The sequence below is a fragment of the Rhinoderma darwinii genome, chromosome 4 (genome assembly GCF_050947455.1).
Source record: "Rhinoderma darwinii isolate aRhiDar2 chromosome 4, aRhiDar2.hap1, whole genome shotgun sequence".
NCBI lineage: Eukaryota > Metazoa > Chordata > Amphibia > Anura > Rhinodermatidae > Rhinoderma > Rhinoderma darwinii.
The window spans coordinates 123,434,170-123,459,163 of NC_134690.1; the positions used below are offsets into that span (position 1 = coordinate 123,434,170).

Here is a 24,994-nt window from a genome sequence, read left to right on the forward strand (position 1 = left end):
TGCTTTGGTGCTGGTAAAGTGGGAGATTTGTACAAGGTAAAAGGGATTTTGAATAAGGAAGGCTATCACTCCATTTTGCAACGCCTTGCCATACCCTGTGGACAGCGCTTGATTGGAGCCAATTTCATCCTACAACAGGACAATGACCCAAAGCACACCTCCAAATGATGCAAGAACTATTTAGGGAAGAAGCACGCAGCTGGTATTCTATCTGAAATGGAGTGGCCAGCGCAGTCACCAGATCTCAACCCCATAGAGCTGTTGTGGGAGCAGCTTGACCGTATGATACGCAAGAAGTGCCCATCAAGCCAATCCAACTTGTGGGAGGGCCTTCTGGAAGTATGGGGTGAAATTTCTCCTGATTACCTCAGCAAATTAATAGCTAGAATGCCAAAGGTCTGCAATGCTGTAATTGCTGCAAATGGAGCATTCTTTAACGAAAGCAAAGTTTGAAGGAGAAAATTATTATTTCAAATAAAAATCATTATTTCTAACCTTGTCAATGTCTTGACTATATTTTCTAGTCATTTTGCAACTCATTTGATAAATATAAGTGTGAGTTTACATGGAAAACACAAAATTGTCTGGGTGACTCCAAACTTTTGAACGGTACTGTATATCTATATGGTCCTCCAGTACCAAGGCCTCCAGCTCCCCCATTTTGCTTGCTAGACTTCTGGCATTTGTGAACATACACTTTAACTTGCATTTCAAATTGCCATGCTTGGTATAAAAAATGAGACTATTTGACATTATTTGGGCATTGTTATTTTCATTGCTGTTTTGTAACAAAAGGACCTCCTCCTGTTGTCAAGTCCTCTCTCCACAGTCCATTTCTCCGCCACCAATATATTCTGACCCCTCTTTACCCTGACTACCCATTTATTTTCTACATTGACCTCCCTCCTCAGCCCTAGTTTAAATACTCCACCACCCCAGCTAGAATTCTCTCCCCCAGCACAGCGGACCCCCTTCCATTTAGGTGCAAATCATCTGCAGAATACAGTTTGTACACCAATGGAAAGTAAAGCCCAGTGCTCTAGATCCCAAAGCCTTCTCCTCTACACCAAGACTTAAATCATGCATTTAACTCCCTGAGCTCCCACTGTCTTTCCTGTGATGTGCATGGCACAGGCAGTATTCCTGAGAATACAACCTTGGAGGTCCTTCCCTTCAGCTTGTAGCCTAGTTCTTTAAAATTATTTGTAAGGCTCCTCGACCTACCATGTATTCTCTCATGGGTACCCATATGGACCACGACAGCTGAATCATCACCAGCCCATCCCAGTAATTTATCCACCCGTTCTGCCACATGCCGAACCCTGGCACCAGGCCTTCCTTTACATGGAGCCCTATCTACTGCCTCTAAGTACATAAATCCAGCTACTTGCCTGGTCCTGCTGACCCATGTCTTCACCCTCCAGGTCTACCCACTAACTGCTTGCTCAGTGAGCAGCATGGAGATTGTCTATCACCCTCAGTGTTGCATTTTGCTCCTCCAGATCTCTAATACGAGCTTCCAGGTGAACAACATGCTCACATCTGCCCCAGAGGTATTCACCCTGGAACTCCGGCTCAAGTCGTGCATACATCAAACTGTGCACTGAAGAAAACCTCCAATCTTGCCTTCAATTATCTCAGTTACAAAAAAACTGTGAACAATTCAAAAAGTAAAAGTAAAGAAGAAGAAGAGTACTTACTGGGATTTTAACACCCCTTTTCAAATCCAGTTTAACCCCTTAAGGACACGGCCAATTTTGGCCTTGAGGACAGAACAATTTTTTTATATTAACCTCTTTGCATCCCGACGCTCATAACTTTTTTATTTTTTGTACGACGTAGTTGTATGATAATTTGTTTTTTGCGGGACGAGTTGTACTTTATGTAGGTACCATTTTTTTGTACAAATACATTATCGTTTAATGTATATACATTTTTATTTTGGCGAAAAATGCAGAAAAAAAGCAGTTCCGCTGCAGTTTTAATTATTTTTTTTTACACCATACACCGATCATCATAAATAATGTTATACATTTGTTATACAGGTTGTTACGGTCGTGGCGATACCAAATATGTCTATATTATTTAATGTTTTGGAACTTATATTTCAAAAAGTTTATTTATTATATAAAAAAATGTGTTTCTGTGTATTTTTTTTTACTTTTTATTTATTTATCATTATATTTTTTTTACATTCATTTAACTTTTTTTACATTCATTTAACTTTTTTTCTTAATCACATAAAGGGATTTTTCATTTTGATTTTTTAACTGTAATGTACTGGCATAGATCTATATGCCAGTACATTAGCCTGTGTACTGATTGTACGCAGGCAGTTGTTAGGGCATACCTCAGTATGCCCTAACAACAGGAAATATGTTCAGACAGCCCTGGGGTCCTTCAATGGACCCTGGGCTGTCTGGCCATACAAGTTATGGGCTTTGATCGCATCACAGTTATCTTCTGTGACGCGATCAAAGTGCAGTCCCTTCTCCTTGAACGCCTGGATCAGCATTCATCGCGGCATTCAAAGGGTTAACGGCGGAGAGAGGATGTTTCTCTTCTCGATCGCGCACAGAGACGGCTGTCACACAGGACGAGAATGCTCGTCCTAATGCGCGAAGTACCTGCCGCTCAGGACGAGCATTCTCGTCCTGTGTCGGCAACAGGTTAATAACTCCACTTGTTCACAAGCCACTTAATCCAGCAAGCCCAAAGAGAGGAAGCTGAAATGTGAGTCCTGCGGGCTAATTTATATCACCTGAGAGCAATTAACCCTTCCCCCTAGTTAGCTGCACAGCAGAGAAGATGAGACGAAAAAAACTTTTTAAATTGTGTCAGTTTTGCTAACTTCTATTTTGAAGCACTCAATTCATTTATCACACACAGTATCACACACAGGAACACAGCAACCCAATCCGGTTTAATAACTCCACTTGTTCACAAGCCACTTAATGCAGCAAGCATCCAAGTCAGCCATACTCTTCCTTGCAGACATCTTCTTTGGTCACAGCATGTATGAGATATATCCACATATTTTCAATATTATTCAAGTCTGAATACTGTGAAAGCCATTCTAAGAGATTAATTGTTTGTTGCTTGATTTTGAGGTCTGTTTTGTATCACTGAATTGTAATATCCAAACTAGGACATTGGACTGCAGGATATCTTCATATTTAGTAGAATCTGTTGTTCTCTCTATCCACATAAAATTCTCAGTATCACTGCCTGCCTCACAATCCTAACGATTAACAGAACACAACCCCCTGTCCATATGTCCTATTAGGGCATATGAACAGAACAGACAGAGGTTCCCCGCCTGGGACCCCAAGTCTATGAAGACTCAAGCCGTCCATGTGTTACAGTCCATTCATACGAATAGCCGCCATTGCTGGGGAAAGCAGAGAAGACTTCCCATGGCAAAATCAGCTGTTTGCCAGAGGCGCGTGGTACAAACTTAGCCTTTAAAGGGGTATTCCCAAAAATAGGTGTTAAATAGGTGATAAATGTCTGATCTATGGGGCTCCACCCAGCATGCGCTCTTTCACTCCATGTAATGCATGGGACTGATGGAAAGAGCCAATTGCTGCACTATCTCTCTCCTCGGCATTGCAAAAGCTCATCCCCCCACTCCATTCAAAGTTCTCATTGCGGTCGTGCAATGAGGAGGAAGGGGGGCTCAGTACCCCTGTTCTAGTGATTACTGGTAGTCCCAGCGGCCGGGCCCCTAGTGATCAGACTATTATTACCTGTACTGTGGATAAGTGCTAAATGTCAAATTTGGGAATACCCCTGTAATTACATTTTTAGAGTCAATTATCTTTATTTTGTGTGTTGGAGTGCTGCTCCCAGGAAATCTAGAACAGTGCCAGAACTGAAACAGCTCTGCAACGCTATGCCCTCCAGCGCCCCCTGCTGTCAGTCCTTTTCATTGTCACAATAGATAGAGGTGGACTGTTTAGCATGAATACAACATACTGTAAGCCAATACAAAGTGCAGCTACTGTCCACCTCCCCATGGTCTTTTTGTTACCTGAAGATTTCATGGGCCACAAGAAGTTTGAAAGTGCACAAAAGACCCTTATGTTTGCTAGCACCTATTGTGATAGCTTTAGGCTTTACTTCTAACTGTATTTGATAGTCCAAATGGCAGATAGATCAGTTAGGTACCATATGCATATACAGCAGTATCTGTACAAAGAGGCATTAATAATATGCAATAAAGCAATAGCACAATGGCCACAAAGGAATAATAAAATTAGATTAGAAAATGTTAAATGTTCTTGATCTTCCAGCCTCTTGTAGTATTAATTGGATTATTTTTATAAATTTAGTTTTTCTTTTTCCTAAAGGAGCAGTAAAGCTGCTAGGATAGCAACTAGTACATTATATTATATATATATATATATATAATTTTTGGTTGGAAGAAGGCAAATAAAAGCTGTAATGGGAACATTGGCACATACTAAAAGTATATGTGATGATTGGTGGTGATTAATGTCATGATTTGTCCTTGCATTGTCATTGGTAGCGGTGGTTTTAAGACATTTTCCCAATTGTGTTTCTCTGCACAGTTCCTTCCAAAGATGACATCACACATCGTGAATGAGGTTGACAACATTTTAGGAAACAAGCCATTCAGCAAAAAGGATTATAGATCGTAACCTACTGCATGAAGAGCAGTCTGCATGGTTATAATAGTGCCCTTTATATAGTACTGGATCAGATGTTTAATGGATTCTCCCGGATACCTGCTCCAGTATTTGTCGTGAGTGGGAATTGCTACCAGTAATCCTAGACGCACATAAGAAAACCTGTATATATTCTTTGTACCTGTTTATTACCATTTGATTTCATGCATACTGCTTATGCTGAGATGCAAAGAATGCCGTTTTAATTGGCAGTAGAAATACAAAGACTTTCAATGGAAGGAAGACTTTCTAGGAGAGACTTGTAATATGCAATATGTTTTGTTACGGCTTTGTTGTTCTCTGGGGTGAGTGGGTACTGCATTCTGTATTATATTGGGTAATGAAGTCTGAAAACTATGCATCAGTCTCAAGCATTATTACAGCTCTATTTAAAATCTATCTGTCTGCTTTGTAAAAGGTTTCAGTATAGTTCTTATAAGAAATATCAAAGAATTTTTTTTACATTCTAATGATTGTGGAAGAGGATGGTTTTACTGTAGAGGGTCAACATGGCCCAATAACGGATTACCCATATATGAGGTTGTTCGAGGGTTTCAGTGGCAGTGCGTGAAAGGTTTACTTAGAAAACAGTCGGACTGCTTTTTTTTATGGTTTAATTAGGCTTCGTGCACATCTGTGTCAGGGCTCCGTTCTGGCGTTCCGTCTGAGCTTTCCGTCGGAACGGAACCCAGACTGTAACAAACGGAAACCATAGGTTTCCGTTTGCTCACCATTGATTTTAATAGTGACTGATCCGGTGGAAATGGTTTCCATTTGTCTCAATTGAGGGTTCCATAATTTTGACAGAATGATTAGCGTAGTCGACAGTGATGTAAAGGGTGTGCTAATATAGGAGTCCCAAGCCAGGCACTTATGATGCTCTGCCCGGGGATTTCGGAATTTGAAAGCCTGTGACATCACGGTCTATATATGGACAGTGACGTCAGGGGCCTCCCCCGGGCACAGCGCTTCAAGTAGTGCTTTGCCCGGGTAGTACAGGTGACGTATTCAACTATATGCTTTTATAGTGGGATACGTCACTACCTTCAGTCGGAGGTATACCTCCGGACTCATTCCAACATGAATGAGGCCTAAGGCTGGGTTCACACACCCTATTTACGGACGTAATTCGGGTGTTTTAGCCTCGAATTACGTCCGAAAATACGGTTCCATTTTTTTTACGCGCCGCTGACAAAAGACGCCCGCGTCAAAGAAGTGCCTGTCACTTCTTGAGACGTAATTGGAGCCATTTTCCATTGACTCCATGGAAAAACAGCTCCAATTACGTCCGTAATGGACGCTGCGAAAAACGTCTGCACATGCTATTACGTCTGAAATTACGGGGCTGTTTTTTCCTGAAAACAGCTCCGTCATTTAAGGCGTATCGGAGGCTGCCGTGTGAACATACCCTAAGTCATCGCTTGATATTTAGTCTGCCTCAATTTAAATCATTTCAAGTAACAAAATAGTTGTATGGAAACCAGAAAAATAGTTTTTTTCAGATCATGTATTTAAATGTTTTATGTACTTTGGAGCTTTTATTTCGGAAAGCATTTGCATGTGTAGCTTTTTTCCTTTATAAACTTATTTGTAGCAACCTTGCCTTTATATAGGCAGGATATTATTGGAAATTTTATAGGCAACCAAAGTTAAACGGAGCTGCACATAATTATTTTGCATGAAATTATTACAAATTCTGCTTATGTCAGGTATAAAACAGACATATATGTATATCTAAAGAAAAGAGTTTGCCTGCAAGTCGCTCCACCTGCTTTGTATTCCATTTCCCTTTGTCAGATTCAGATTACTTTGACTTGATGAACATTATTTCAGTTGGTTCTTCCAGTGCAGGCTCAGGCAACCTGCCCCATTATCTTGTTACATGTTGTTGCATGTTCCCCTTTGAATACAAGTTTACATATATAATTAATTTACAAAAAAGTCGATTAACTCTGAGTTGCATTATTTGTTGCAATATAAATGATAGTCTAGAGCTGCATTCACAATACTGCTTAAGAGATGAAATCACCCAGCATGCTTTGCTTGCTCAATGTCAACAGAAAAGTGTAGTCTTTACACCAGGCTCTATATTGTAATCTGATGTAATAAAAGCTAACTCTTCAACTCTACTAAAAGTACTCAACTATGCTATTAGGGTTGTGTCTGTTGAGTCAAGCTTGTTAAACCTAAAGGAGAAAAATGATACAACGCCTCATTGTGCAGGTCACCTATTAACAAAGTGGTAAAATATTGTGGTGAAAAAGTGCTCACCTGAGTGGGTTGTGCAAACAGGCACAACCCTGGTGTGTGTATGAGAAATAGTAGTAAGTCAGCCTCAGCTGGGCACTGACCGGTGGCCACAGCGTGCTACCAATGGTAGACAAGATCAAGCAAAGGAGAAACAACAGGAATCTCTCCGAGAGCTCTGCTGACTAAGAAACAAGCAGTAGAGGTCATATATAACATAGCAAGATTATATTAATTGTGGCTACGCGTTTCAGTGCTGGACTAGCATCTCCCTCAGGCCAGTTACTGGTGTATTGGTGACCTGGGCTGCACAGAAGGGATGTATGGTCACCGTGCAGTACACAACCGCTCTGTTTTTCTGGTATTCCCTTTATATTTCAACTGTTGATGTGTTGTGGCAGTGTGACTCAGGTCAGTACTAACAGAATAAGTTCCAACAGGGGCAGACTGAACATTAGGGAATTAGGTCATTGTGAAAGGGCATATGGCCAAAGGGAAAGTGCAGGGCCTGCAAAAAATCTGAAAGTGATAACTGCTCCTCAAATGCAATTCATTAACCCAAACCAAGTGTATTATGTCTATAATGGTTGGTAATGGGCCTATGGCCTTAAATGCATCGGGCCTCAGATCATTTTCAGTCTGCGCCTACCTAATATGAAGCCTAATTGAAATCCTAAACCTCAACTTTGGGTCTTAATCTATTCATTACAACTTCATCATCTTCTCAGGAGTCTGTAAGAACAGATAGGTACCAGTTGCATTCTGACATATGGCACTGTTTCTTACAGTAGTCTCCCAGGAAAAAGTAGAACAAAAAATGATTTTCCATTCTCTGTTTACCAAAGTAAAACATGGCAGACAAGGCCCTTGTAGATTTTAGATAAAAACTAAGAAACTATTTGCAGCGTACTCGTCAGGTTTGCTGGTTGTATTTATGTTGAAAACACTAAAGGATCTTGTTTTTTTTATATATTTTTCCATGTATCTAATGTGTAAAAAATTAGAACATTTGGATGTACTGAATAACGTAAAGACAACCGTATGGTATTTTTGAACATGTATATTTTTTAAGAGAAGATTGTTGGTGTAACTTCAAAGTAAAATTACTAAAACTAGAGGTAGCTCCTTTTATACAATGAAATTTGATCATGTCATACGGATACCCCCACCGATCACTAAAACAAATCAGCAGAAGTACTCGAGTGAGCGCTGGGCCGCTTAACATTTTGGTAAATTTGTGAAATATTACTGGTAATACAAAGGGGTTGCAAGGATGGACAGATGTCTCATTGAGCGTTGGTACAAGTGGGATATCTAGCTACTTATGGGTGCCCTAAATGTCTTCGGAAAATGAATGTTAATTTTCCCATCCAGATAAAATCAACATTTGCATTATTTTTGACTAATCAAACGGCCACTACTACATCGCCACCATCATCCCTTCTTAGTATAGTTTTTTAAAAGTATTTTAAACCAAGTTTATGAAGGATTTCTTCTATATACTCCCTGCATGGCATTATTAATTTCATTGCTGCATGCAGACTTCAATAATCAATCACTATACAGGAGTAGAGACTTATGGGAAAACATTTTTTTATAGTATTCCTTACAGTAAGTGCTTAACTTTTGGAATTCAGTCCTAAACCAGAATTACTTTGCACTCAGCGACACATACGTCTCTGTAATTGAAGACATGTCTATTTTAGTAAATACCTTTTATTTTCCATAAAATACGGTTAGCACTGATTGGACAGTTTAGACTGTGTAGGGACACGCTCCATTGATACTGGAATGATAACACCCAGTTGTCAATTTATTCATACATTTCCAGGAGGAATAACAGAGGAACAGCACAATGCAGAATTCTAATAAAAGATGGTCCAGAATTGTTATTTCATGGGAAATTCAAGTATTTGCTAAAACACTTGTCAGGAGAGCGGACAGGTCCCTTTAAATAGAAATCATGACACATTCATCTGTACTATTCCTACTCATTCCAGCCAAGCCCTCAATCTAATGTTGCACCTTGAATATCTACAATAAGCAGGAATCTTCCTCATCCCATCCGTCCAACCAACCAACCAAAAACAGGGTATATAATGGGCTATACTGGAACGCATCAATCAATAATACGGTTTAATATAAGGCTTTGGTCATACGGTGCAAGTTTGATGCAGTTTTGTATTCATTTTTTTTTTTCAGCCAAAACCAGGATTAGATCAAAAAACGAAATGATGTAAGAAATTATATATATATGAAATTTAAAACTGTACCAAATTGCACCATGAGAACAAGGTCTAACTCTCAGAGATCAATTCTATTATCATCTGGTGCCTTCTGAGAAAGCTTTACCAACACTAGAGTTTTTGATATTGTCAAGATTTGAACATTTTTTTAATATATTACTCTACAGTAAATACTACATGGAAAAGTGGAAATTGTATTATATATTATATTCTGATACTTCTGTTTAAGTATAGCTAATACTGTATAACTAATGCTATCTATAATAAAGTACAATAAAAAATTATATTTTAAAGTTACAAAACATTAAAACTAATATGTGATGCTATCACTGGACTTTTTTGCTGTTGATGGCTTTATAGAACTATAAGCTTAACTTTACGTATATTTATGGTATATTTTTTACGTGACATTTGTTTTACTCCTACAGATGAGAATTTGCTATCCTGATCAGTTTATCTTACTTATAATAAAAATATATGTATATATTGAAATAGTTGTAATCACATCGATCTATTACTGCATTTATACTTGCCTAGTGTATACTAAAAGAGCTGCTTATTAAAGAGGATATGTCAACCTTGAGTAATATTTTTATTATCAGTGTTAAACCCCTAAGTTTTCCTGCGCTCCCTTGATGCATGAATGGTCATAATACATGAAAGAACCTGGTATAATTTATCTCCAGATTAAAGAGGCTCTGTCACCAGATTATCAAATCCCTATCTCCTATTGAATGTGATCGGCGCTGCAATGTAGATAACAGCAAAGGTTTTTTGTTTTTTTTTAAAACTATCATTTTTCCCAAGTTATGAGCATTATAATATTTATACAAATGAGCTTTTCAATGGACAACTGGGCGTGTTTTCTCGTTTTACCAACTGGGCGTTGTGAATAGAAGTGTATGACGCTGACAAATCAGCGTCATACACTGCTCATCGTTCTTTCACTGCAGACACACAGCGTGACGTCACCCACAGGTCCTTCAACCTTGGCGTCGGACAGAGAAGATACATCGGCTCCAGGCGTCCGAGAGGGTAATATGCTCGTGTCTAGGGAGTTTGCTCTGCTAACCTGCACACGGTGATGCTGTTGTAGATTCAACTGTACCCTCGGACGCCTGGAGCGGATGTGTTTTCTCTCGTCCGACGCCAAGGACCTGTGGGTGACGTCACGCTGTGTGTCTGCAGTGAAAGAAGCTGGGTGGGAACGATGAGGTCACCCACAGGTCCTTCAACCATGGCGTCGGACGAGAGAAGACACATCGGCTCCAGTTGAATCTGCAGCAGCATCACCGTGTGCAGGTGAGCATAGTAAACTCTCTAGAGACGAGCATATTACCCTCTCGGACGCCTGGAGCCGATGTATCTTCTCTGTCCGACGCCAAGGTTGAAGGACCCGTGGGTGACGTCACGCTGTGTGTCTGCAGTGAAAGAAGCTGGGTGGGAACGATGAGAAGTGTATGACGCTGATTTGTCAGCGTCATACACTTCTATTCACAACGCCCAGTTGGTAAAACCAGTAAACACGCCCAGTTGGTAAAACGAGAAAACACGCCCAGTTGTCCATTGAAAAGCTCATTTGCATAAATATTAAATTGCTCATAACTTGGTTTTTCAAAAAATAAAAATAAAAAAAACTTTGCTGTGATCTACATTGCAGCGCCGATCACATTCAATAGGAGATAGGGATTTTATAATCTGGTGACAGAGCCTCTTTAAACTCTCCGTAATCCATAAAATTGTTTCCACACATTACAAAATGGCTAAACCATGTCAAAAAGTTCTCCTTACCCTCTTTTTACTTCTTCTACCATTTTCATTTCCTCTCCTCTTTTCCCTCAACAGGGACCTTCTACCCTATATCAAACATGTCTATTTAAATTTGGAAGCATTTTTATTAGAGCGGGACCGGAGCAGTCTCTGATGTCACTGTCCATATAGCCTTCCATCCACCCTTTGCAAGGCACACTAGGTTGGTTATTATAAATACTGGACTGGAATAAACAAAATTACTGAACTATTCTGCTACTGAATTTGGAGGAGGAAATATGTGTAAAATTACATCTAGGCACACACAGATTTCTGCGGTTTCATCATAAAATGCCTGAACATTACCCAGGGCAACCAAACAGACTATAGTGGAATTACAAATCCGCCATATGAAAAGCTCTTCTTTATGTGGGGTCCTAGTCTCGGCTAGGTTTCCATTTAATCGATCAGTGATAGAATGTAATAAGGGAAAAGTCCACGATTGAAACATAAAAAGTAAGGCCCAAATGAGATTTTAAAAAAGTAAAATAATTTTTTTTTACAAAATTGGCCATTGGATTTGTAGAATTTGAATAAAGAAAATGAACTTGAGTTTTTACAATAATGGTCTATGTTGCACTAGTCAAAGATAAAGTACTTGGTGTGCCATGCAACAACACAAACGGTTACCAAATATGTGACAAACCAATGAATTACTTTATCACTTACATTTCAGTGTGACCCTTGTCCCTGACTTTCTTGGCAAAGATGATCCCTCTGAGGTGACTGCGGCTGAACACAGGCCTCAGTGGTATGCGGTAAGCCTGCTTCCTGAGGCGCTGAAGATGGAATTCATGTGATCTGCTCACACAGATATGTAAAAGTTACAGCCGCTCAGAGACTAGCTCATATATTGTTCCTGGCAAGGCTTGAGACGGATGAGGGAATATGTTGCATTAGGGGGCGATAGTCACCACTCATAGAAGTGAATTGCGTACATGAGACTGGTGCCTGAATCACGGCCAAATGCTGTACCCTCGGCTAGATTAATGGCCCTAGCGTGTGCAGACAGAATTTCTTTAGTAGAATCCTGCGCAAGCACTGTGCAGTCCCGGGCCCTGAAGAAACCAGTGATGTCGACGCACTTTAGAGCCATTAATCAAATAATGCATAATTTGCTAAAAGGTTAGTGACCATTTAAAGAGGACCTGTAGATCATAGAAAGTGAACCCCCCAGTCTCACCTTACTACCGCTGTCTCCTGTACTCCAGCGGTGCTTTCATTTTATTTCTAGGGCCCCCCTGTTCCAGAGATACGGCCCACGTTTTTCTTTTTGGTGCCAAATATGGTAATGAATCACTTACTAGCGAAGAGGGCGTTAACGCTCGCGATTCTCCTGAGGTAGAGCTACCTCACAGCCTCTGACTGCCCTATGGTGCTTCACACACCGTGTTAGCTCAGCGGGAGGCTCACTGTGACAGATAGACTGGAAGGGAGATCACTTCAAATAGCAATATCTCGGACTGTTGACCACCTAGAACAGTGGTTCAGGTGGCATATGAAAAATGACTGAGTGACAGGTCCTCTTTAAAGAGGCTCCGTCACCACATTATAAGTGGCCTATCTTGTACATGATGTGATCGGCGCTGTAATGTAGATTACAGCAGTGTTTTTTTTATTCAGAAAAACGATCATTTTTGACAGAGTTATGACCTAGATTAGCTTTATGCTAATGAGTTTCTCAATGGACAACTGGGCGTGTTTTAATTTTTGACCAAGTGGGCATTGTACAGAGGAGTGTATGACGCTAACCAATCAGCGTCATACACTTCTCTCCATTTATACAGCACATAGCTATAACGTTACTGCAGTGTCGTGACAATGAATATACATTACCTCCAGCCAGGACGTGGTGTATTCAGAATCCTGACACTTCTGTAGCGTCTGTGTGAGACTACAGCACAGCAAGATCTCGTTGTAAATGACAGTTTACAGCGTAATCTCGCAAGACTACGCCTACTATGCTGTAACTCACAGAGAAGTGGTCAGGATTCTGAATACACATCCCATCCTGGCTGGAGGTAATGTATATTCATTGTCATGACACATGAGTAGCGTTACAGTGTGTTTATGTGGCTGCACATAGCGATATAGCTATATCGCTATCTGCAGTGTAAATGAATGGGGAGAAGTGTATGATGCTGATTGGTCAGCATCATACACTCCTCTGTACAACGCCCACTGGGTCATATAGTAAAACACGGTCAGTTGTCCATTGAGAAACTCATTAGCATAAATCTAATATAGGTCATAACTCCGTCAAAAATTATCGTTTTTCTAAATAAAAACCACTGCTGTAATCTACATTACAGCGCCGATCACATTATGTACAAGATAGGGAATTTATAATCTGGTGGGAGAGCCTCTTTAAGAGCGTCTTCAGAATTATTTTTTTTCAAGGATGCCTATGTCACATAACCATAGAGTATAGCCTGTACAAAACCTAACCTGGTCCCAAATATCTGCACTTCACCCTGCCCTTAACTAGCTACCCATCACTGCTGCATCACTCTTTATATCCATGTTGGCTCAGCTCAGTTGGTTCAGCTTTATTTATATTCCCACTCCCAACAGAAGGGACTGGTGTCCTGGATAAAATTAGCACCATGGACCCAGTGTGTCATGCCCCCCATTCCATTTAGATTATAAACTCTTATGGGCAGCTACCTCTCTTGTTTTGTAACATTGTTTCTTCATTTGGTTTACTTCCCTAATTGTAAAGATTATTAATAACATATTCCACAGTCCATGCGTTGCCCAGCGCCAGGACCGCACAAAAAAAAAAAAAAAAAAACCATGTCATTATACGGTCTGCATCTGTGGTCTGGGGTTATTGAAATCAATGCACATCTTCTGTGTGCATGGTCTGTGATTGTGGACTGCCCACTGATTGTAATCATGGACCGTAGACACAGCTATGGCCGTGTGCAGGAGGCCTAAGTCTTTCAGACAGACTTTGAAAGGGTTTTTTTTTTTTTTTAAACCTCATGTTTGTAGGTCCAGTTACTCTCCTAAATGCTGAAATTCACACTTTGAAAGGCGCCCTATTAAATTAGAGGGACATACAGGCCCTTATCGATCATCCTTCATTTTTAAGCCTATAGAAATAGGTTTTATTTTGGTAAAACAAAACTATAAACTAATTTAGCCATCAGCAGATCAAGCAGCACTGAATTTTCTACTAAATTAAATGAATGCTAGGATATAAAGTGCCATCATGCTTGGGCAAATTGTCGCGGAAACGCAAATGAAAACAACATAAAAAGAAATCCAACCCAATCTTTATTGTACATGTTGCCTATCACAAAAAAAATAAAAATGAATAAAACTGCTGCACCAAAAATTGTTTGTCCGTTTTTACAGCATTTACTTTGATCCAGTAGACAGCAAAGCAATAAGGCCGGAAGAAGCACTTATAGACAGGATGTAGTTTCTGAAGCAAAAAGTTAAGGAAAATGAATGGAAAAAAAATATTCAAACCTCACAACCTAAGGATGTAAGCCCTCGCATAAGTGCATGAAGGCTCCACGCAAACCTTTCAATCACTGAATGGACTATACTCGGACTACCACTTTTTGTCTTTCTGGATAAAACACTTAAATGGGTTCTACATGTTTAGCCACGTACAACATTGCAGGAAACAACTTGCCCCAAGTGAAGCAAGTCGCCAAAAGTGTCGGAGCAGCAGGGGTTTGTTCTACCACATGTATTACTTCAACGAGACTTCCATCCACAGGTCGGTGAGTCATATGGCTTTAGATTGATGGATTGTTACTATTTACATCTTGTTTGAATGTGTCTTGGACTTTTCAAACGACTGTCCAGTCAGTCACTCTGTACCCCTCATTGGGTAAATAATAAATTGGTGGGGTTAAAAATAAAAATGTAATCAATGCTCACCTAGCCTCCGTTCCCATGCGACTCCTATGCCGGCCAACCACTTCATCATGAAGTAGACTGGCGGGTACTGGTGAGTGAAGTCACCAGCTGTGCCTACTGACCTGCTCCATTCCCTTAGACTGTGCTGGCACCCACTACAGGAGTCCGCACAGTCTGACAACCACTCTCACCTATTACAATCGACAGAAAGCACTAGTCAGAAATTCATGGCGACGTTCTTCACCGTGACTACCCCCAAGGTTACGTCCTACCGTAGTGTTACTTTTAGGGCGTGATGCCACTGTTACAGGCACTCTTATAAATTCACTCTGAGGTCTACTCACTCACTGTCCTACAGATCTGTCTTGAGATTCCAAGATGTAAACGCAGCCAAATAAAGCAAACAACCACCAACTACATGTCGAAGATATCATCAAACTATATCAATTGGTATTTTCGGAAGGAAAGGATACACTGTAGGGTTGAAGTTCCTCAGTAGAAAGAACGAGGCAACAATGACGAGAATCAGGAACAATGTGTTGTTGTAGAAAATGGAGAAGGTGGTAGCCTCGTAGTCAGCAACCTCGTTTTTCTTCCAAAGAATCCTTCATTTAGAGAAGAAATACATTTAACACACAAAAGTTTGTAAGAAATAAATATAAGTAATAGATATTGTACTATCATTGAAGCCTAATTCGCATAATACACAGGTTGGACACTAAATAAAAGGTAGCGCCTGGCATTGTATACAGAATCTGCGCACTCCCATGTGTTTATAGCACAGACCGATCTTATTTAAAGGGGTTTTCGGGAAATAAACTTTAGGGCCAAAATCATTCTTGCACATAAATATTGTCCGGGCCTCTTACCTTTCGTCTTTTTCCTTACGAGACATTTTCCTGTTGTCAGCTTCAGAGAGTTTTCGGGTTACTTCCCTGGAGACAGCATCCTCGCGCTTCTGGGCCACCCTGTGAAGGAAATTCAAAGTACAAGTAAATACAAAAAAGTATAATCCATCATTTAAAAAAAATATATAAACGCTTTTCTAAACTGCGTATGTGTACATTTTACTATCGCATGCCGTGTTACGGAGACATGTCAAAGGCTAGTGTCAGTGAGTCCATGATCAGGTATCTCCACTCCTCAGCTATAGAATTGCATTGCATTAAAACGAAGGCTCGGCTACTCTCTGGCCAGAATATAAACTAGTGAGTACAAAGATCGATCAATCAATCTTTGTTTTTTGGGTGTAAGCATGGATTATTAAAGGGGTTTTTATATCTACATTATTGTTTTTCCTTTTTCCCCCTTTTCATCATAAATAAACCCCCCTAATTATAATTTTTGAATTTTTTTATTTTTCTCTAGGGAGAACGCTTATTTGTTTAAATTTTTTGGTTTATTTACTTCTCTGTCCCGTCGCTCTTCCGGTCCTGTCACTCCCAGCATGCACCGCTTCTCTATCATGCCATGTGCCGGGAGCATTATCATTGGACAGCGCATGCGTGATTCAAGGTAGGGCTGGGCATTTAATCAAATTAATTAGATTAAATCGCCCTCAAGGCCTCTGCCGATTCAGATTTTTAACAGAATCGCTGAAACAATTCTTTAGTGGCGCTATCGCGGAATGCTGAAAGAGGAAGCTCCGCCCCTCTACGCCTCATACCTGCCTGGTCTGCCCCTGCTTCCCCAAAGAACTGCTGTTCTGTACTGAACAAAATGATACAGTATAGAACAGCAGTTACGTGGAGAAGCAGGGACTCCTAGTATATAGCCACATCGCCCCTTGTAGATCGCGCCAGCGCCACCACCCGACTGCAGATAGCACCCCCCTTGCAGACCACCTCGCCCTTTCAGATCGCACCACCCCCACCCCCCCCTTTGCAGGTCGCACCACCACCCCCCCCCCCTTGCAGGTCGCACCACCACCACCCCCCCCCCCCTTGCAGGTCGCACCACCACCACCCCCCCCCCCCTTGCAGGTCGCACCACCACCACCCCCCCCCCCCTTGCAGGTCGCACCACCACCACCCCCCCCCCTTGCAGGTCGCACCACCACCACCCCCCCCCCCTTGCAGGTCGCACCACCACCACCCCCCCCCCTTGCAGGTCGCACCACCACCACCCCCCCCCTTGCAGGTCGCACCACCACCACCCCCCCCCCTTGCAGGTCGCACCACCACCACCCCCCCCCCTTGCAGGTCGCACCACCACCACCCCCCCCCTTGCAGGTCGCACCACCACCACCCCCCCCCTTTGCAGGTCGCACCACCACCACCCCCCCCCTTTGCAGGTCGCACCACCCCCCCCCCCTTTGCAGGTCGCACCACCCCCCCCCCTTTGCAGGTCGCACCACCCCCCCCCCCTTGCAGGTCACACCACCACCACCCCCCCCCCCTTGCAGGTCGCACCACCACCACCCCCCCCCTTGCAGGTCGCACCACCACCACCCCCCCCCTTGCAGGTCGCACCACCACCACCCCCCCCCCTTGCAGGTCGCACCACCACCACCCCCCCCCCTTGCAGGTCGCACCACCACCACCCCCCCCCTTGCAGGTCGCACCACCACCACCCCCCCCCCCCCTTGCAGGTCGCACCACCACCACCCCCCCCCCCTTGCAGGTCGCACCACCACCACCCCCCCCCCCCTTGCAGGTCGCACCACCCCACCACCCCCCCCCTTGCAGGTCGCACCACCACCACCCCCCCCCTTGCAGGTCGCACCACCACCACCCCCCCCCTTGCAGGTCGCACCACCACCACCCCCCCCCCTTGCAGGTCGCACCACCACCACCCCCCCCCCCCCCTTGCAGGTCGCACCACCACCACCCCCCCCCCTTGCAGGTCGCACCACCAACACCCCCCCCCCCTTGCAGGTCGCACCACCACCACCCCCCCCCCCTTGCAGGTCGCACCACCACCACCCCCCCCCCCTTGCAGGTCGCACCACCACCACCCCCCCCCTTGCAGGTCGCACCACCACCACCCCCCCCCCCTTTGCAGGTTGCTCCACCACACCCCTTTATCCTTCTTGTAGATAGCGCCACTGTAGCTCCCACTAGGAGCTGAATCCATGGACAGAGCGTCGTCAACCTCTGGCCGGCGATTCAGCTCCTAGTGGCAGCTACAGTGGCGCTATCTACAAGGATGGGGGGGGGGGGTGGTTGATGCAATCTACATGGTGTGCGGATGGTGCTGCGATCTACAAGTGGGGGTGCTATCTGCAAGTGTTTGTGGCACTATGTCATTTTATGCGGGCACTATCTACAGGGACATTGCGTCACTATCTACATGGGCACTGTGGTGTTTACAGGGGACTGGGACAAAAAAAAACCCTGACAAAGGAAATCCATTTGGAGACACTGATGCAAAACGGACATAAAAAACGGACAAATGATCTGAAAAAAAAAAAAAATCTAGATTTTATTTTTTGGCAAAATCGCCCAGCCCTAATTCAAAGACATATTAATTGAACCGCATATGCGCGGGTTTGCTGCATCGTTGACAGGAACAGCCCACTAAAGGAACGTCACTAATAACACGCTGTTCGGGGAGAGGAGTTCGTCCGGAAGTTAAGAAGAATGGTCGGGACGTCATAGGAAGTGCTAGATCCGATGGGTGCGGCGTTACGTAACACTACTTGCAATTAGAAGAAATCAAGATCATTCAAGAGGTAAGTATATTAGAATGTAATATCTATTTAAAATGTGTTCAGAAATGGTTTTTAAAAGGTGGAAAACCCCTTTGACTTTAGCAAGGACGGCCAATGTTCCAATATCAGTACTTTGATAATAAAATATTGCATAAATATAAATTCCACACTCATCCGGAACTGCTGCGAATGTTTGTCCGTTTTTACAAGTGGAAAATAAACGACGTATTACAGTAGCAGCAAAGTATATAAAATATCAACAAACCTCATCCACTAGCGGAGGTAAGTGAACGGATTTGTTGCGTATATTACCCATTAAGTTCAATTGGGGGGGGGGGGGGGGGCAAAATCTGCAACTGGTACGGATTTTGCTGCGGATCCAAAGCACATTCCTGAAGGCCAGAATTGTTTTTAAAAAACTTTATTTTCAAAATGTTCAATAAAACAAAGACCATACTTATCTCCCTTGGCAACGTGGCCCTACACCCAGCCAACAGCCAGCCTCCAGTGATGACGTGTCGACACTTGGCCGCTGCTACTCTCCGATGAGACGAAACGTCATCACAGAAAGCCGCGTGTACAGGGACGAGCTGTGGAAGCAGCGATATGTGCACGTGTACCCTTATACACTCCCCTTAAACCAGAGGCGGTTCCCCGATTTCCAGGCCACAGCAGGGTCAAAGTCCCCAAAGTCTCAAAACTCTCTTCTATGCTCACTATGTATAATGTAATGTGCCCATAGGTTTATATGGGCCAAACGTATGCCCTTCCGGCATGTTTGCCATATAAACAGCGGTATACATTTGTGTTTTTTTACTGTATTGAAAAGCATAGTCAACTAGGCTTATAAACAAGAGGATACCAGAAAAAAATATGTACTTAATTTTTGTACAATTGGAGCCGTATGCAACTCTATTGTATACGTTGGGGCCACACGTTCAGCGTATACAGGGACTGATCACCACACGACGTGTAAACAGAACTTCGTTAGGGAATTCTTATTTAGGCAGTCAAATTCTACTGGATTTACCAAATGCGCTGATCCCAACGTAAAACACTTACTTGTGTTTGAGAACAAATTTAACATTCTTGTAAGCGAACGCCACGAGGTACGTGCTGACCAGAGTCATCACTGTGTAGAGAATAGCGGACTGGACCAGATCCATGTGCCATATCCTCCAGTACAGCCCTGGAAATAAACAAAAACCATGCTGTGAGGCATATTAGACAAGCGTGGACCACCCTACATTACTGTGCTACTGTATCGTGAGAGATCAGCACTAAGAACACGTAAAAAGAGGGTATTTCATATAGAGATCACGCAGCACGAACACGTGATGGAACAGTAAGTAAGACCTGTCACCTCTTCTGATAGGTCTACTTTAGTAAATACTTTTCTGCATAAAATAATTCTGGAGGATGTTTTCTTAGATCTCTGTGCTGTTCCTCTGTTATTCCACAGGGAAATGTATGAATAAATTGACAACTGGGCGTTACCATTCCAGTATCAATGGAGCGTGTCCCTACACAGTCTAAACCGTCCAATCAGTGTTACACTGTATTTTATGGAAAATAAAAACGTAATTACTAAAACAGACATGTCTGGAAAGCTAGGTCTTACCATTTCCCTTGTCAAAGAGGAGGGTCCCCACACACTGACACTCCGCATTGAAAGGACACCCATTTATTCTGAAATTGTGAAGAGGAATAACAGAGGAACAACGACAATGTAGAGCTCTAAGAAAAGATGCTTCGGAATTGGTATTTTATGTGGAATACAATTATTTACTAAAACAGACATGTCAGGAGAGGCGACTGGTGCTCTTTAAATGAGCTCCTACTATTAGTAACGAAGTGCAGAGATTGTGAATAGACATCCCGTGGAATGTCTATAGACTGTCTAAACACTTCAGTATCATTAATGTGTTAGTATAAGACAGCACATACAGATCTAAAAGGATCCCTATGCGCTGACTAAATGAATGTAGAGGAGCGCATGACGCTGATTGGTCACTGATTGGTCAGCGTCATACACTCCTCTGTACAACGCCCACTTGGTCGAAAGTAAAAATACGCCCACTTGGGCATTAAGAAACTCATTAGCATAAATCTAAAATCGCTAATAAAGTGGTGAAAACAGATCGTTTTTGTTTTTTTTATATAAAAAGCATTACTGTCACCTACATTATAGCGCCGATCTCCTTATATAGCAGATAGGGCACTTATAATGTGGTGACAGAGTCTCTTTAAAGATGCTGTCACCAGATTATAAGTGCCCTATCTCCTACATAATCTGATCGGCGCTGTAATGTAGATAACAGCAGTGGTTTTTATTTTGAAAAACTATAATTTTTTAGCAAGTTATGAGCAATTTTAGATTTATGCTAATTACTTTCTTAATCGCGAACTGGGTGTTTTTTTTACTTTTGACCAAGTGGGCGTTGTAAAGAGAAGTGTATGACTGACCAATCAGTGTCATGCACTTCTCTCCACTCATGTCCATTTGTACTCAGCACAGCGTGATCTCGCGAGATCACGCTGTGCTGTCACATACACCCACATTAACTTTACTGAAGTGTCTTGAGAGTGAATAGACACCACCTCCAGCCAGGACGCGATGTCTATTCAGAATCCCGACACTTCGGTAAAGTTTGTGTGGGACTTAATCGCTGCACAGCTTGATCTCTCGAGATCACGCTGTGCAGCGATCAAGTCCCACTCATACTTTACCAAAGTGTCGGGATTCTGAATAGACATCGCGTCCTGGCTGGAGGTGGTGTCTATTCACTCTCAAGACACTTCAGTAAAGTTAATGTGGGTGTATGTGACAGCACAGCGTGATCTCGCGAGATCACGCTGTGCTGAGTACAAATGGACATGAATGGAGAGAAGCGCATGACACTGATTGGTCAGCGTCATACACTTCTCTTTACAATTCTTCTCTCCATTCATTTACACTGCAGATAGCGATATAATTATATTGCTATGTGCAGACACATAAACACACTATAACGTTACTGCAGTGTCCGGACAATGAATATACATTAACTCCAGCCAGGACGTGATGTGTATTCAGAATCCTGACCACTTCTGTAGCATCTCTGTGATTTACAGCACAGCAGGCGTAGTCTCGCGAGATTACGCTGTAAACGGTCATGCACAGCGAGATCTCGCTGTGCTGTAGTCGCACAGAGACGCTACAGAAGTGTCAGGATTCTGAATACACCACGTCCTGGCTGGTGGTAATGTATATTCATTGTCAGGACACTGCAGTAACGTTATAGTGTGTTTATGTGGCTGCACATAGCAATATAGCTAGATCGTTATCTGAAGTGTATGACGCTGATTGGTCAGCGTCATACACTCCTCTGTACAACACCCACTTGGTCAAAAGTTAAAACACGCCCAGTTGGGCATTAAGAAAGTAATTAGCATAAATCCACAATTGCTCATAACTCCCTCAAAAATGATCGTTTTTTCAAAATAAAAACCACTGTTACCTACATTACAGCGCCAATCACATTATGTAGGAGATAGGGCACTTATAATCTGGTGACAGCGCCTCTTAAGGACCTATTACACCGGTCGATTTTGGCCGCTGCAGCGAGCGCCGATTAACAAGACATCGTTGATCGGCGCTCATTTGCTCCTGTCACACAGAGCTATGGATGGGGACGAGCGGTCATTACTGTGATCGCTCGTCCCCATATGTTATCATGTCGGCAGCGCGTCTCCCTGTTTACACAGAGAGATGTGCTGCCGACAACGATAATATTTTACTTTTTTTTAAAACGATACAACCAGCAGATGCTCGTTCATCTGCTGATCGTTCCCGTTTACACAGGACAATTATAGGCAACAAGCGTTCTATGAACACTCGTCTGCACGATAATCGCAGTGTAAAACCCCCTTCAGCCAAAGCCAAAAACTGTATTTCCACTAGGCATGTGCTATTGCAGATATAATAAAGAAAATCACTCAATGGATTATGTAAAAGGTGCAGCCACGAATAGAAATGGTGAAGTATTCCTATGGCCTTGTTCACACAGTGCTGATTTGCTGCATATTTTGCATGTATTTTTTAAGCCAAATCCCAGGACAGAACCTAAACAGAAGAAATTTATAAAGGAAGGCTTTATAGGTCTGCTCTCCTGGATCCAATTCTAGTTTAAAAAAAATAAATAAAAAACCGCATGCAAAATCTGCATTGTGTGAACAAGACGTTAAACATTACAATCATATGCGCGTCTCCCATTTAAACTATTGCAATCAGTAATTCATAATTATTTTCCCACAAGAAAATCGCTCTGATTCTGGCAATTGTCTTGTGAGCTTTCCAGTGACCATCGTAAAGTGCACGCAGCTCTGACAGTAGATCACGTGTGGTTATACATAGACTATATTCTGTATGTACAGTGTATATGAATAACGTGATCATTCAGCCACGATCTGTCTATGTAACACCCCGTACCCCACCGCTAGGAATGCCACGTCTATCAAATGAATGGGTAGAGGCCCCAGATGAAGGATGAGAGCAGCTCGCACTTACAGATAGGGATAGCGGACACGATGAACGCATTGCCGAAGAAGAGAGCGGAAGACTTGGCCGAGAGGTTGCGGCTGAAGTCTTGAAGAAGCAGATCTTCCTCGGACTGCTGCTTGCTGCCGCCTTTAGGAGCCATGATCAGAAAGGAAGGAGAGAGGTAAACGACACGTCTCACTCTGACTGACCCCGCTCGGCCGCCGTCAGTAGGCTTTGCTACTGATTCGTCAGCACTAGGGGACAGGAAGCGGAAGTGTTATTGGTGGGCGGAGCTTAACGCCATTCAACGTATTTGCCAACCAAGCTTCTTGGCTTCCGTACACTTGTTAGAGGGCGTGTGAGTTTAGGATGACGCTGACCAATACGTTGGACCTGGGCTACACAACAGCGTCTGCCCACAGTATTTGTCCTGAGCCTGGTTCACACATGGCAGTTTTTTTTGTAACTAAAGAAAGGAATGGATACTGATTAATGGCACTTCTAGTTTTTGAACTTATAAAACCCCCAATAAGACGTCATTTTTATTTATTTTGTATCATTTCCATTAGTTTTTATGTTGCCACATTTGTATAAATCTTTGTATATAAATAGATACGATACTGTTGAATATACAGTAATTCCTCAAAATGAAGATTAAAGCAAAATAATCACATGACTAATATAGATTCATCTTCACACTTAGGGTATGTTCACACGGCGGGGGTCCGTAACGGCTGAAATTACGGGGATGTTTCAGCCTGAAAACATCCCCGTAATTTCAGCCGTACCGGCATGTGCAGGCGCTTGAACGCCGCGTCAATTACGGCCGTAATTAGCGCTGCTATTCATTGGAGTCAATGAATAGCGGCTCCAATTACGGCCAAAGAAGTGACAGGTCACTTCTTTGACGCGGGCGTCTAGTTACGCGCCGTCATTTGACAGCGGCGCGTAAATATACGCCTCGTGTGAACAGACAAACGTCTGCCCATTGCTTTCAATGGGCAGATGTTTGTCAGCGCTATTGAGGCGCTATTTTCAGACGTAATTCGGGGCCAAAACGCCCGATTTACGTCCGTATATAGGCCGTGTGAACATACCCTTAGGGCTTGTTCAGAAGGACGTTGAAGTTTTGAACTTTGTAGTCGGTGATATAACAGAGGTTTGCAATGGTGTGACTGAATTCAATTATTAGGAAGGGTGTCCACATACTTTTGGCAATGTAGTGTATATTAGGCTGAGTTCACGAGTCTGTCAAATTTTTTTCTGCAAACTACAAAACCCAGCCTAAGGCTGGATTAACACGAGCATGTTTGGTCCGTAAAGGACGGAATGTATTTCGGCCGCAAGTCCCGGACTGAACACACTGCAGGGAGCCGGGCTCCTAGCATCATAGTTATGTACGACGCTAGGAGTGCCTTCCTCTCCGTGGAACTACTGTCCTGTACTGAAAACATGATTACAGTACGGGACAGTTGTCCTGCAGCGAGGCAGGGACTCCTAGCGTCATAGATAACTATGTTCAGTCCGGGACTTGCGGCCGAAATACGTTCCGTCCTTTGTGGGCCGAACATGCTCGTGTGAATTCAGCCTAAAAGTCATAAAGACCTGTTTGAAGCTGGTCTATCATTTCCTATGTTGAGGACAAGAGCTTGTTCAGGGTCCTGTGCAGTATACGCAGTGTACACTAACAGTAAAATTGAACAAAGTAGAGAAGGGAGGAAACCTCCAGCTAACCGGTTCTGCATCTCCAGACACCTCGCTCGGATCCCCGCGACGGCCCGCGGTGGATAATGCAGGAAAGAAGAAAAGGTGATCCAGCGCTGTGTAGAGTTAAAAGGGAAGTACTATTCCCACTTTTATTGGCAAATTTTTTTTTTAAATTAAAAATGAAAGAGACGCAGTCTCAAGGCAAAGAGTAGTGCGGGTTGTTACCCGAGCCTATGCGTTT

General features: G+C 42.9%; 2 protein-coding genes across 2 annotated transcripts in view; one reads left to right on the forward strand and one right to left on the reverse strand.

Moving 5' to 3' along the window:
• The window catches only part of KCNAB1 (potassium voltage-gated channel subfamily A regulatory beta subunit 1), a 221,364-nt gene extending 212,345 nt beyond the window's left edge, over positions 1–9,019 (forward strand). The window contains exon 14 of the mRNA XM_075861532.1: positions 4,575–9,019. Within this exon, the coding sequence (XP_075717647.1) occupies positions 4,575–4,664 (90 nt within the window). The 3' untranslated portion in view covers positions 4,665–9,019. The remainder of the gene's footprint in view (positions 1–4,574) is intronic.
• A 5,238-nt stretch (positions 9,020–14,257) lies between these two features.
• SSR3 (signal sequence receptor subunit 3) lies at positions 14,258–23,291 on the reverse strand. Its single transcript, XM_075864015.1, has 5 exons — positions 23,074–23,291; positions 19,587–19,713; positions 15,742–15,840; positions 15,346–15,477; positions 14,258–14,426 (listed from the first exon to the last, which is right to left on the reverse strand). The coding sequence occupies exons 1-5, from the start codon at positions 23,204–23,206 to the stop codon at positions 14,360–14,362; spliced, it is 558 nt and encodes a 185-aa protein (XP_075720130.1). The 5' UTR covers positions 23,207–23,291; the 3' UTR covers positions 14,258–14,359.
• Between the last annotated feature and the right edge of the window lie 1,703 nt (positions 23,292–24,994).

Coding starts and splice junctions, on each gene's coding strand:
- SSR3 (XM_075864015.1), bottom strand. CDS start 23,206: ATGGCTCCTAAAGGCGGCAGCAAGCAGCAGTCCGAGGAAGATCTGCTT. Junction 19,714..23,073: donor CGTGTCCGCTATCCCTATCT/GTAAGTGCGAGC, acceptor GTTTATTTCCAG/GGCTGTACTGGAGGATATGG. Junction 15,841..19,586: donor AAATTTGTTCTCAAACACAA/GTAAGTGTTTTA, acceptor TTTCCTTCACAG/GGTGGCCCAGAAGCGCGAGG.